This window comes from Oreochromis niloticus, linkage group LG6 (genome assembly GCF_001858045.2).
Source record: "Oreochromis niloticus isolate F11D_XX linkage group LG6, O_niloticus_UMD_NMBU, whole genome shotgun sequence".
Classification (NCBI taxonomy): domain Eukaryota; kingdom Metazoa; phylum Chordata; class Actinopteri; order Cichliformes; family Cichlidae; genus Oreochromis; species Oreochromis niloticus.
The window spans coordinates 30,606,224-30,619,633 of NC_031971.2; the positions used below are offsets into that span (position 1 = coordinate 30,606,224).

At 40.7% G+C, this 13,410-nt stretch overlaps 1 protein-coding gene across 2 annotated transcripts in view; it reads right to left on the reverse strand.

The window, feature by feature from the left end:
• crebbpa (CREB binding lysine acetyltransferase a) overlaps positions 1–13,410 on the reverse strand; it is a 39,001-nt gene that overhangs the window by 21,424 nt on the left and 4,167 nt on the right. The window contains exons 2-4 of one of the 2 annotated variants that reach the window (XM_005454802.4): positions 7,286–8,004; positions 605–781; positions 142–409 (exon numbers count right to left, since the gene is read on the reverse strand). In XM_005454802.4, coding sequence (XP_005454859.1) covers positions 142–409; positions 605–781; positions 7,286–8,004 — 1,164 coding nt within the window. Of the gene's footprint in view, positions 1–141; positions 413–604; positions 782–7,285; positions 8,005–13,410 lie in introns of both variants that reach the window. The other variant, XM_005454801.4, reaches the window with a different exon arrangement.

Consider the following 13,410-nt stretch of genomic DNA (forward strand, 5'->3'; position numbering starts at 1 on the left):
GGGTGTTTACTAAGAGCTAAGCTATTTTTGTTCTGACCCTTTAATGTCTCAATCAGTGTAAAAAGGGGTCGACTTCCATGAACTGTCCATCTGGAAATTATCGTTCATTTCCTTCACTTCATTTCAAATGCTTCTACTCACCCTGGCAGGATTTGCCAGCCTGGCAGTGCGTCATGTGATTAAGGACGTTCTTCATAGTGCGGCAGTGAGGCAGGGCGCAGGCCCTCACTTCCCCATTAGCCTGTTCTCGTCGCTGGCACTTGTGTGCGTGGAGCAGCAGGACCAGCTGCTGCTGGATCAGCTTGCGCTTCTCAGGGTCGGCTGTGGGGCCTGCCGAAGGCACTGCCACACCTCCGCCGCCGGCCAGCGGGAGCATCGCTGCCTGCTGCTGAGGCGGCTGCTGCTGGAGCTGCTGCACGGATGAAACAGGCAGACAAATGTCAAAGTTGTGATGAGTTAAAAATATCAGCAATTCAACAGTGTGACTCAGAGATGGTCCCAAAAAGGAGATCATTTATTTGTAAGTGGTATTTATAAAGAAAAAACAAGAAAAATAAATGTTTTGTGTACAGTAATATCTGAATGTGTCTAAAAAAGTACTGACCATGTTTGGCACGCTAGTAACAGCAGCTCCTTTGAGCTCATTAGGGAAGGGTGGCAGGCTGTTGGCAAGGGCAGACTTGTTCTGGAGCTGCTGCTGAGGGTTTAGCTGCTGGCCAGGTCCTGTAGCTCCCTGACCGTAGGACTGGGCCCCGAACGGACCATTACTACCCAGGCCCATCTGAAAATATGGACAAATGACCAATAAGTCAGCAGTAATCGAGCAGTGTTGTTAGCTGCGGGGGAAAAAAACAAACAAACAAAAACGCTTACAGTCCAGAATCCTGAAGGGACGGACTCAGATTGATTAAAGCATTCACAAGTTTAAAACATTTGATTTGATGTGGTTAAATGTTTACCTGAGGGATTATGTTAGCTCCTCATTTACAGCCTTAACATGCCAAAAAAAGGTTCTGCCTCAATTTCAATGCCAATTTGTCATTACAAGACCCCCTCTGCCAAGACAAGCACTTGCGTAGCTGCGCCAGGATAATTGTGCCTGGTCCTGTTCTAAGCAGCACAGTGATGCTCTGGCATCCTGTCAACTCAGCATGACACAAGCTATTGCCAGGAAAGACTTCTTGACTACAGAGTCATTTTTCTTCCTGCTCCCTTCTTTTCTTAAGCTAGTTAGTAGGCATGGCACAACTGAAAACGTTACTAACAATGCAGCAATTAACATGAGTCACCAGAAAAATGCTTTTCTACTCTGGCTTTTTTCTTTAATTAGCCATTTCAACAGGTAATTAATCATATATATTATGTTCTCAAGATCCTTTTGGGTTGTAGGAGAAATTGTTACGAAGTTTTATTAAGAAAAGCTTGTATAACAACAAATATGCACAAATTGTCAGGAACACAATTTATGTTAAGAGATTATGACCCAGTTTTGCAGTCTCACATATGCGACTCTTATCACATATGTGGGTGGAGTTGTGCACCTGTTATTTACTCTGGAGGTGTTCCTGTCAACTAATTTCCCAGTTGATTAAACAACAACAACAAAATTTAAAAATAAATTCACTAAATAATAATAACTAAAACAAAACAATGCCACAGTCTAAAGGGCATGGTTAAGCACCATTTGAAATTGGAAATGTGTGGCATCAAACACACAATTTCACATCAGTGTGGCCAATGGCAGCTTGTGTTAACGCCAACCTATTTCACCTGCAGGTTAACATCCACACACCCTTGGAGAAGGTGGTTACGTGCCACTTTAACTCAGCAAACAGTCATTCCTCTTCCAAGTTTGCACAGGTTTTTAAGCACAGACAGTATAAAAGATGGACACTGCCGCTGTGACGCCACCCATTGGTTTTGGACTCTACACTCTCAACTTTTGATTTGATACGGCATATTTGTTTTTCACGCCCAAATGTACCATATATCATACAACAAGCCATAAATTTAAGCAGATGATCCATTAAAAATTCTCCAAATGCTAGTAATAGCTCCAGCTTTCTATTTGGGACACCCATCCAACAATGCAGCCAACTCCACTATCCAAGCGTTTGAGTTGTACAAAAAGTTCAGCTGACTCAGAGCCGTTAGGAGGAAGAAAACCCTTCACAGACGCCAAAACTTAGTTTGTACCAGGCTGTAAATACACTTTTTAATGCTGTAATATTGTGTATTTTAACATAGGAGTCTATGGGGTTTACCTTGCTTTTGGAGCCAATCTCAAATGGTTACAAGAGAAACTGCAGTTTTTGACACTTCCAGACTGCCATTATTTTTCAGCTCCAGAGATTGCGCTGTGGTTTTTAAGATTGTCTCACATTCCTTGTTTACAACTTCCCGTCACAGAGACAGAGGTGCTGCCATTTACTGTCTGTGTATCATCTTAAAAGGCATCCAAACATTCTGGTTACAGCAACCAGAATGTTAATGACATTAAGCAACTTCAATGGGCACAAAAATTTTGAATCAAATCAACTGCAACCATCATTGTATAGTTATAAAATACAAATAAGGGATTTAATAAACATGTTCTTCTGGTGCACAGAAGCAGGCAGCAAAGTTCAAACAACTACTGGTCTAATTGTGGGCTGCAGCTATCAATTATTTTAGTAATCGAGTAATCTACTGATTAGTCCTCTGATTAATCAAGTAATTGGATAAGAGATAAAGTGGTTTCCATTTTAGAAATTGCAATGTTGTAAGTTTAACTGCATATAACATCTGTCAGAATAAAACCCTGAAAAAAAAAAAAACCCCTGAAAAAAACCCCCTTTGATTGTATTTACATGCCATATTAAATTAAGTTTTTTAAAGAAAACAGTCTTGAATGCAAAAATATATAAACACTCAAGTTCTCTCTGGCAGAGTTTTATCTCCTGGATGAGGCAGATTTGTTGTGTGTCCATGTTTATGGGTGCATGCTGGTCTATGTGTGAAGAAGTCAAGCGAAAAGTGAATTTGCATCTGTAAGCCTTTAAAAGAGAATGTGGTGGCTGCAATGAAGAAAAGTGCACATATCAGCATTCTGAAGTTTGTCCTGCGCTCTGACACAAAGTTTCTGTGCTGCTGAAAACAGATGTATAATGGTTTAGATGTTAATTAATATTAATAATAATTCAGTGTCCAGAGCTTTACTGGTCCGTGTCCATTTTTTTGGGCTTGTGAAAAATGCCTTTTTCATGTTTTTACATATTATTACAATTTAATGAACACAATATCTTTGATTACTTCACTTTTAATCTGAAAAATGTTCCCAAAGCTTTTAAATTAATCTGGTCCAGTACACCACATGCCCCACCCCCATCTTTTCCCCCCTCCCATTAAATATTTTAATGGTGAGTACATCTTCGCGGTGTGTAAACAGACTCCAGTTCCACATTAAACTGTGCCAGTGTCATCATCACTGCTGTTGTGTTATTGGTTTTTGTTTAAAATTGGGGGCTGTGTGGGCTTAATGTTGTCATAAATACGTTTCTATTGCAGGTCTGTTTTCCGTCACAAATGTGGGCAAAATAACTCAAAGCCACGTGTTAAACGGCGCATCGAAGCAAAGAATGTTTATCGAGAATTTTTTATTATCGGATTACTCGAATCGTTGCAGCTCTAGTGCATTCACAACTTAATCTACTTGAATGGGCTAGATAAACCAAACAGCTGTCAGCAGAGCCTTAAACAGAGAGCACAGCAAACCAAATCAGCACTCCAATACAGCAGCCATGACTGTCATAAGTTTCAAAGTTTGACTGAAGGGTTTATAAAAATCCAACTACATCCAAACCAAAAAAGCGCTCACGCTCAAGAAGTCTGAGTGCATACATTAAGATGTGTGCCGCTGGAGAGAATAAAATCCTTGTTAGTGCCTTGCATTATACACTGATTAACTTGCTGCTGCTCTCTCATCTAGAGAGCTGCTGGGAGACCAGACCAGACTCTGCCATGCCAGGCCAGGCTGTATCCCCCTCAGGCTGTTGACACCGCTCCAACAGACCAGATAAAAAAGACCCAGCTGAGACGACCAGACACTGGCAGGCTTTCAACACAGCTGAGCAGACGGACACACACCCACCCCCTTCGTTTCACTCTCTCCATTCAGTCCCCCGCTCTCTGACACACTCCACACATCGACAGGCAGGACAGTTGCCAACTATCATCTCACCGCGTTGCTGCCAGGCGAGACTGTTCAGCTGAGCTGGCCTCCCTCCTTCATCCCAAGTGTACTCCGCCTCTGTCATTTCAACTTATTAAGTGGTTTACAATACCTGTCTTTCTCTGCATCACTGAAATGGTAAGCAGCCACCCAATAAGCCGGAGAAGGCTGGGCGAGTGCTCATGCGTATACAGTAACAAAAGGAGCATGTGGCGGTAAGGAGCTCTCACCAACACAAATGGCCAGAAAGAGATTTACAACCTGCGATTAAAGGACAATAGAGGAAGCCGCACACAAAGAATGGGTCTGGTGGTTTTCTCCTTCAGAGCAGTTGGTGACATGATAATCACAGAGGACCAGCTGAGCCTAAAACATGCACACGGACAAGGTTTCTCCTGGCTCTGAACGGGCCTCGAGTGGGTGACTACGCATGGCCATAAATGCAACCAGCCCACAATGAGTCTGTGTTGTGTTATCTTAAAGGAAACTATACATTTAGTTGTTAATAATTACTATAAGTAAAGAGATTAAACACAAACCCTATACGATTAGACACGCTGAGCTATGATTCATATTTGGCCATAAGGTGTAAAAATAAGGTTTTCTTTCTTTTTTCTTTTTTTTTAAATTAAAAGTTAGACCTAACACTCCGCATTGTCAACAAAAACTTTCAATTTTTTTTTTTTTACCAAGTAGGGTTTTGTAGTTTGACTTAAAGTGAACTGGCCCATAATTTAATTATGAGGGGCAGCTAGAACCAGTTTGTATGACTTATGACCAAAAAAACCCACCCCAAGTTTGTGTGTTATATTTAAACCTGCAGAACATCTGTGTAGACCGCTCAGGTGTAGCTCCCGTTTTCCCCTTCCAGAAAGTTGGCATTTGAAAAATGAAGCCGTTAACTGTGTAACCTCAGCTCTTGACCTGAGGGCTACAAACTGTCAGTGTAGCTGCTAACGGGAAGCTTCAGCAAGCTTCATCTGTATTCTCATGCAAAATAATGATTCAGAACAAAACTATGAAATCAAAGATCATTCTAGGCTTTTTTTTTAAACATGTGAATAGTGACTCTGTCAGAACACTTTGGTTATAAAACTGGGATACGTTAAACAGGTTGCAAAACAGCTTGCAAGCAATGCCCGGTTTACATTAGTCTCAATTGCAATCATTTAGGTGCTTTTGATTTTTCTTGGCCTTAACTGGCTGTGGGAGGCACCAAAATGTGTGCAGGAAAAAATCCCAGACAGAGGCACACACACAAAAAAGGGGCCTGTTTCTGTAAATGCTGACAGCCCCATCGCTGTTACTTCGACATCAGCTTTTAATTGTTTCTGTGGTTAAATCGTGTCTACAGACGCTGGGAATGACTCGACACACACATTCACTATCTCAGTAAGTCTCTTCTCAGGAGACTGGAGCTTCTGTGTATGTGTGTTGTGGTTAAGAACAAATTTGGTGTCTTGGCTTTGACACAGCCAGTTAAATAGATGGCTTCCTAGTGATTTCCTGCAAAACCACATTGGTGACAAGTGTACGTGTAAGCCGCAAATGACACAATAAACTCTCGCATAGACACACACACATAATTATGCATCCCTAGACTAATCTTAACAACAACTGAACAGTTGACAGCAGCATACCAGTTCCCTGCCAACAGTGGAGTATGCATTTTTTGAGTGCTTAGAAGACTATAAACAAGTGGACTGGAAGAAAGAACTGTTTAGATGAACCATAGACATGACTAGCGAAGTGTAGATACAGATGCACTCATGCCTACCTTCATCACACATATCCCAAAAAGCAATTTGGAGTGTGTGTTGAGGAGGAGCTTCAATTAAGCTCCTAATCAATGATAACAAAAGCTTTGGTGTGTTGCTATACTGAATGTAAAAAAGTCATTTGAGATGATGTAAGTAAGGCATGTAATGTATCTCCATCTCATTACACAGCCAATTTAAAGCTATATAAAGCTAAGCTCTAGTCATTTTTTCAGATGTACGAAAAGCATTTCAAAATAACTCCGTCTATGCAAACCAAACCGTGTCCTACATAATTTGAGAATAACTGCGAGCTGCTAATTCCACGAGTCTAGATTTGTAACTTTGCCATTTATGAGAAGTTGCTACACAAAGCAAAGTTAAACAACATTTATAATGAGGTTGGGCAATAAGGAAAATGTAAGATGTCTTCTATTAAAAATCAACTGAAATAAAATGCAATACAAATATATAATTACATAGACCTCATTTAATGCTAGTTCCTTTTCAGTAAGGAGCTGCCGCAAATTTTAGGAAATTTGAACGATTCTCCATATTTTACAAGATAAATTGTGAATGAGATTCTAAAAATAAAAATCACCCTAATTTGCACTGACAGGTCAAACGGATAACCATCAAAAATATTTTAAAAAAAGGAGTTAAAGTTAAAAAAAAAAAAAAGCAGCAATTTCAATTCAATTTAGTTGAAGGTGTTTCAGAGGAGTTTTTAATGTGATTTATATTTCTATCCACTGAAAAGATTATTAATGAAAATCAACAGCATAGACCTTAAGTATGTGCCAAACAAATTGAAGAAGAGAAAGACACAAACACATAAAATGCTTTAAAACAGAGGTTTTCTGAGGTAGCAGAACATTTACCATGGTTTTGTGGTGGATCTTTAAAGACATGCCATATATTTCGAGAAACAAAACCTTTGTTTGTTTACAACATAAACTTCATAGAGCAGTTTTAATTTCTGCTGTGTCACTGTAGTAAAAAAAAAAAAAAAAAAAAAAAAAAAAATCCTTGAGCACAGTTTTAAAGCTCCACAAGGTGATCACATAAAAGGTTGTTTCTGTCCAATGATGTTGCTTTCACACCCAAATAAGTGCGAACATTTGTGCATAGTAATCCTATCCAGGCTCAACAAATCCCGCCTGCACATAGCTTTAAAGGGGGGGGGGGGGCTACAAAATAATTTTACTGGCTTAAATGTTAGCGTCAATTAATCAAGGATCACAGCATGCACTGGGGCCAGAATGACAAGATGCAAAAATGATGACATTAACAAGCTTTTCAGTCAACTGTCACTCACCTTGTTCATGTTGCCTGCTTGCTGAGCAGTACTGAGGGTAGTGTGAGCTCCCATCTGTTGCCCTCCCTGTGTGAGCGTCTCTGCCAGTGCACTACCTGATCCTCCTTGTCCTGTTGCAGTTCCCTGCATTGTCTGTCCCTGGTACTGCATGCCTGTTACCCCTGCCCCACGTCCTCTCCCAGCTCCAGGTACGAGGCCACCATTCATAACCTGCCCAGGCTGCGGTTGTCCTCCCTGGTTCAGGAGTCCAGTATGGCCCTGGTTGTTGTTAATCATTGCCGGACTGAACCCAGTTGTGTTCAAGCCCATAGTTGCAGTATTATTGTTGTTGTTCTGTCCTGCTACTCCAGTTGGGGTTCCCGCTTTTTGGGCCTGAGGGGACGGGTGGTTGTTGGGGGAGCCCTGGCCAAGAGGGCTCTTACCCAGCGGTGCTCCTAACTGTGGCCCCATGCTGCCTGGCTGAGGGCTAGCTGTGCCTATATTAGAAGTGCTACCAGCCCGAAGGAGCTCTGAGAGCTGCTTGTGCTTGGCTGCTGCATCTGGGACGACAGAGGCACTGCCGCCGCCAAGTCCTGATTGGGTGCCTCCTGGTCCGCCAGCTCCAGGTGCTGCTCCACCATTTGAAGGCATCCCGCCCATCAGGCTAATATCACCTCCATTGGGGATCAACTCATCTGGAAGGTCATTCTCTAAATCGTCCCAGGAGAGTGACCCAAGATCTATGAGAAGGGAAAGAAGCAAAATGTCACAAAATGTTTTATACAACCATGTGAATCAGTGCCAAGCATTCATTCTTCTCTGCTTCAAATAAGCCAGTACTCGAATCACTGAGTACCGGAGTATCTAGATCTTCTCATCTACCGCTGGCAACTGATTCTACAATGCAACACATGACACTGGGAAGATTTTTTTCTACTTTTTAACAGTTTTGAGTCCCCACCATAAAGATTCCAACCAGAGCAGAAAAATAGCCAGCATGGTAATAAAACTTTGTAACCATTTTTGTCAGTTATGGTTTTCATTTTTATGAGAATCAGAGGCATTTCCTTATCAAATTATCAGAAAAGGAGAAAAACATGATTCTTATCAAATAACAGATTCAGTACATTTAGTTAATGGACTGTAATCACCACCCAAAGGCTAAGCCATGAAAAATCCTGCTGTGTTTAAAAAAGAAAAAAAAAAAGGCTCTTACTCCTCAGTTGACCCTTGGTCTCAGTCCAAGTGTTCACAAACATTCTAATTATGAAATATTAATGAGCCAACATGCTAACTGCTGCTGCACTGTGGCCTTGTCCCTTGCAGTGCAAGACAAAATAAGCATAAACCGTGATAAAGCATTGCTACTGGCTGACAAACACAGTGTGACAAGAGAATCCAGCAGCACTCGGGGTTCCTGCTGGGTGGCGTAGGAATATTTGTGTCGCACCATCCAGAGGTGTGAGCATAATGGTGAGAGCCTAGGGAGCCACGATTTGTTTGAGAATTCGTGATTAACATGGTGACAAAAGCACAGGAGCTGTGCATGCCTTACAGCTTCGCATCACTAAGAAAAATCAACTCTCTGGACAAACTGTAGATCACTTTTGCACAGTCTTGATCACAAGTTCACCTAATGGCACAAAATCACCAAAGAAACATGCTTCGAACCCTGCAGCTCTCAGTTTTCATTTCCCTCTATAAGTGACATTAACTTGCCTTATCAGTACAACATGCCTGATGAGAGTAGAACTATTACCTATAATCTTATTCCGCTAACTTGTTTCTTCAAAGGCATGTTGTGGAGCTGTTTGTTGGTCTTGTGTAAATAGTGGAGGACATAACTGGAATGTATGCAATGGTCTATCTTCCACAAAAGCACCAATTTACTGAATTTGTGCAACTGAAAGTAATAAAAGCCAAGAAATATCACTGTATGAAATGCACTGTTAAGCAAATCACTTTTCAGTATACGATGAACAGGACCTTAATCCTACAGGACTGAGCATTGCTGCTGGATGTCTTCATTGAGATTCAGTCAGGATCCCGGCTTTAATGAGGGCACTTGGCCTACACACTTCCCTGAGTAAACACAGGCTTGCAGATCTGCCTTGCTAGCTCGCTGTCTGTCCCCGGCATCAGGCACGCAGGTGCTCCATGTGGAGGAAGCTTGTTTAAGGCTGAAGGGACAATCCATCTTTTTCTCCCTCACTCCTCTCAGCCCATGCTGTCTATCAGGCAGGCACATGGATGCTCTCCAAGCAGCTGTATTCACTTCAACTACATACGCTGAGGCCTGGCATTGCATTTTTCATTTCAAAATGGAGATCTAAACACAAACACACACACACCCCAACCTTGCCCCTAAGCTTGTTGGCTGGATACCAAAAATGCAAAGCAATGTTTTGGTTGGGTATGGCCACATGCAGTCTGGGGAACCCCAACCATAAGGAGGGGGAAGGTGGGGCATTAACTGTTTTAACATATGCACTGCAGCCCTTAAGTTTTTTAAAGACATAATCCATGGAACTGTATGTGGAAATGCAAAAGTTTAAATTGGACTTTACAATAAAAGCTCCCTTGGACAAAGTCTGCATAAAGTCAAACCAGTGTGCGAATTGATGTGATAACCATCCAGAGAATTCACATCAAAATGTTCACATGGGAATGTCGATTACATTTCACTTTCCACATCATTTCACTGTCTCAAAGCCAGAAGAAAACCAAACATCCACAGATAAAGAAGGTTCATTTACATGAGTGCAAATATAACAACAAAAATATGTAACTGGAGAAACAATGTGCTTCATTTATTCAACAGTGGATACACACAAATCAGTTTGTCAACTTTTCACAAATTCATTCATAAAGCTCCTTTATATCCTCCCATAGCTGACTTGGGAGGGTAATGGCTACTGTCTTGAGGTAATGGCTATAAATATCTACAAAAGCAGCCCCAGCAGTGGTCCCGCCTGGAGATTTCTCTCATCTTGCCCTAAAGCCATGTGCGTATGGTCTCGAGAGTGACAGGTGCAACATGGCTTCTCTTAATTGTTGCTCAATATAATATGGTGAATAGCGAAACAAATCCACTTGATAGTGGAAAGGGACTCTTACCATAAGTTTCCTTTTTGCAGTAATAAATGCTCCAAGAAAGTATGCCATTATAACAACAGTTGGAAAGAACAGCAGAGGAAAATGTCTTCCCTGTGTAAATAAATACTGATTTTGCCCGGAGACTCAAAAAAAAATTGTCAAGAGAAGTTACAGACCTTCATGATTAACACGAGACTAGCCTCTATTACAGACAATAGTCAAACTGCAATAACTTTGTTTACAGTCCACTTAGCAAGCCTGCGCCAGGTCAAAAACAGAGAACATGAAAATGACTGTTGGCTGAATTTAGTACTCAGCCGTATGAGAATTGTCATTTAAAGCAAATTCTGAAGTGTCTTCTCTCCTTTGTCTGAACATGTGCTGGTGGCTGAAATCACCAGTTTCTACATTGAAGGCAAGCACAAACATACTGATAAAAGAAAAAAGCAGAGTACAGCTAAGAGGCGCAAGTAAATTTTAAGAGCAGAGTAATAATGACACTTCATTTTATTAAGTCCAATGCATTAACTAGATATCAAATTATCCCAAGAGGCAGTAGCAATAAGTGTGCATGCAACTAGTCAACTAGACTTTTAATGTTGCTTCCTTTGCCAATTAGTGCCAGAAAAACTTTTTTTGGGGGGGTTTTCAATGTAGAGCGGCAGGAAATGTTTGGTCTATGCTGAATTTCTTCTATCTAAAGCACACTCAGTTTTGTCTCTGGTAGGGAGTGAATGTGGATCTGTAACAGGAAGACTTCTCTTCTCTCCCCATTTTTAACAAATACCAATTATTACATATTCATCTCATCTACGGTGAAAAGACCTTTGTCTTTTTACCAACTAATTTAGCAACAGCAGTTAAGATCCATTTACACCTGCATGGAATCTGCATCTGGATACATGATATCTGACCCACAGGTGTGTTTCCTCTTGGCTGGTTGCTTTGGGGGGATTTGATGACAACAGAGGAAACTGAGTTTTTGAAGTCTGCACTCAGTTTAGAAATGCATTCTCATTACATCATTTGTGGTTGCAATATGATTCAGTGATCTGTTAGTTTGGCTTGCTTGAATCATCAGGAAGAGATAGTATTGTTCACCTCTAAAGCCACTCAGTGGATTTTGTTTGTCTTAAGAAAATACAACCAGAAACGTCATCCATTGGTAAAATTATAGTCATGTGGAGCTCCTAAAGTACTCCTACTTCCTCTTGGGGATTTAATTAGTTTAGTTTTCTAGGTTTTCTGCAAACACAAAACACATACTGAGCTTCAGTCTAACTCTTCTCTACCTCATGAAGCTAAAGTTGTTCCAAGTAAAATTAGCAAAAATAGAACAGTCAAATGGTCTGTTTAAGCTTAAATACAAGCACAGACATGAATAATGAGTGGCATTTAAAATACCATGTAGCCCTTTTTTTTTTTTAAAATGCCTATTAAGTCAGCTAAAAGCAGTAGGTTGGTCGTACTAACTCCCTTCATCTGCCTTTATCCATTTTGCTGATCCTCGCCATCTTTCTCTCATGATTTCTCTGGTTGCCCAAGGCGCAGGGATAAATGCCTCAATCAGTGGCTGCATTGCGAGCTTACTGCCTGTCCTTTTAGATATTAGAAGTGCCATTTGATCAGAAGCGAGCAAGAAACTGGATGTATGAGGGTCAGGAGGTCCCTGACAAATCTTTGACTGACAACTGGAACAGAACTAAGATGCGAACAAGTATCAAATATTAATTTTTCTTAGGTTTCAGCACAAATTTCAGCTTTCCTAACTTAAGACAGACACAGATATCCTGAGGCCCAACCTACATATTTACAGAGAGAAAAGTTATCACTAAAAACATGAGAAAATCCACAGGGACGTTAGAATAAAAATATGGTGACTATGAATCTTTAACAATGAATTCAAAAAAACTTATTTCATTAAAATAAGTCAAAAGGTTAAAGATATCGTAATATAACCTGTGTGCAAAACCACCATTTTTTGTGGATAAAAGGGGTAGAAAAGGGTTCTGTGGGGTGACAGATGGCCTTAATAGAAAGACGGGGGCACGTGTTTGTTCTGCTACAGCAACTAAAAAAAAATAAAAATAAAAAAAAAAAACCTCCCTAAATGCACGAAATACTTGACTACATGTATCGATTACAGGCATAAAGAGAATGTTCTACCAATCACTGAACTGCAAAAATTGTTTTCTTTATTAAAACCATTTTTAACTGATTTTTTCTGACCCGTTGTCCACTGTGAAACAAAACTAAATTGTACCATCCGATACTCTGGTCTTGCTTCCTTACCAGCTGCCATTATTAAGGGTGTGGATAACGCTAAGACAAATACCATTACTGATTCTGCTTATATGTTTGACTTTTCATCTTAGCCAGTTTTCTCCATGAGAGAGAGAAAAAAAAAAGATGACTTCCATTCATCTTAGGTGTGGAAAAGCCTCATCACCATAACTTTGACATTAACATTTTGCACTGTATGAGACAGAAAAACATGCCAGCAGTGATTAAAAATATATATACATACATCATGGAGTCATATGATTGCAATTAAGTGAACAATTTGGAAACAGATCTCAGCTGGAACTGGTTCTCAATTCCCATCTCTACAAAGGTTTAAATAGTACTGCTCACGCATATAGACATCACAAGGAGAACAACAGTGTATGTTAGTGCTGTCATTTCATTTTAAAATTTGGCCATTTTTCCTCATACAAGAAACCAGGCTATATGTTAGGAAAAGGAAACGAGGAAAAGGCCAAATGTTAGGGCAGATGGGTGCCACATATAAAGCTCCAGGCATGATTGTCATTAAAGAGGGAAAGCCAGCTCTTTATCTGCAGTAATTTACAGCTGATGTTACTGCTGCCCTGCACTGTCCCATGGGGGTCCCTTGAGTCCCAACTGCAACTGGCAAAAAGTATAAAGAGGGGGCGTGGCAGGTTTACTGATTGATTACAGACATGTGGTGCCTCTGTCATGTGTGATAGCTGCTGTAATTTATAAGCACTGATGTTGTGACTGCCATTGTTCCTGAAAGGTCTTCCAGC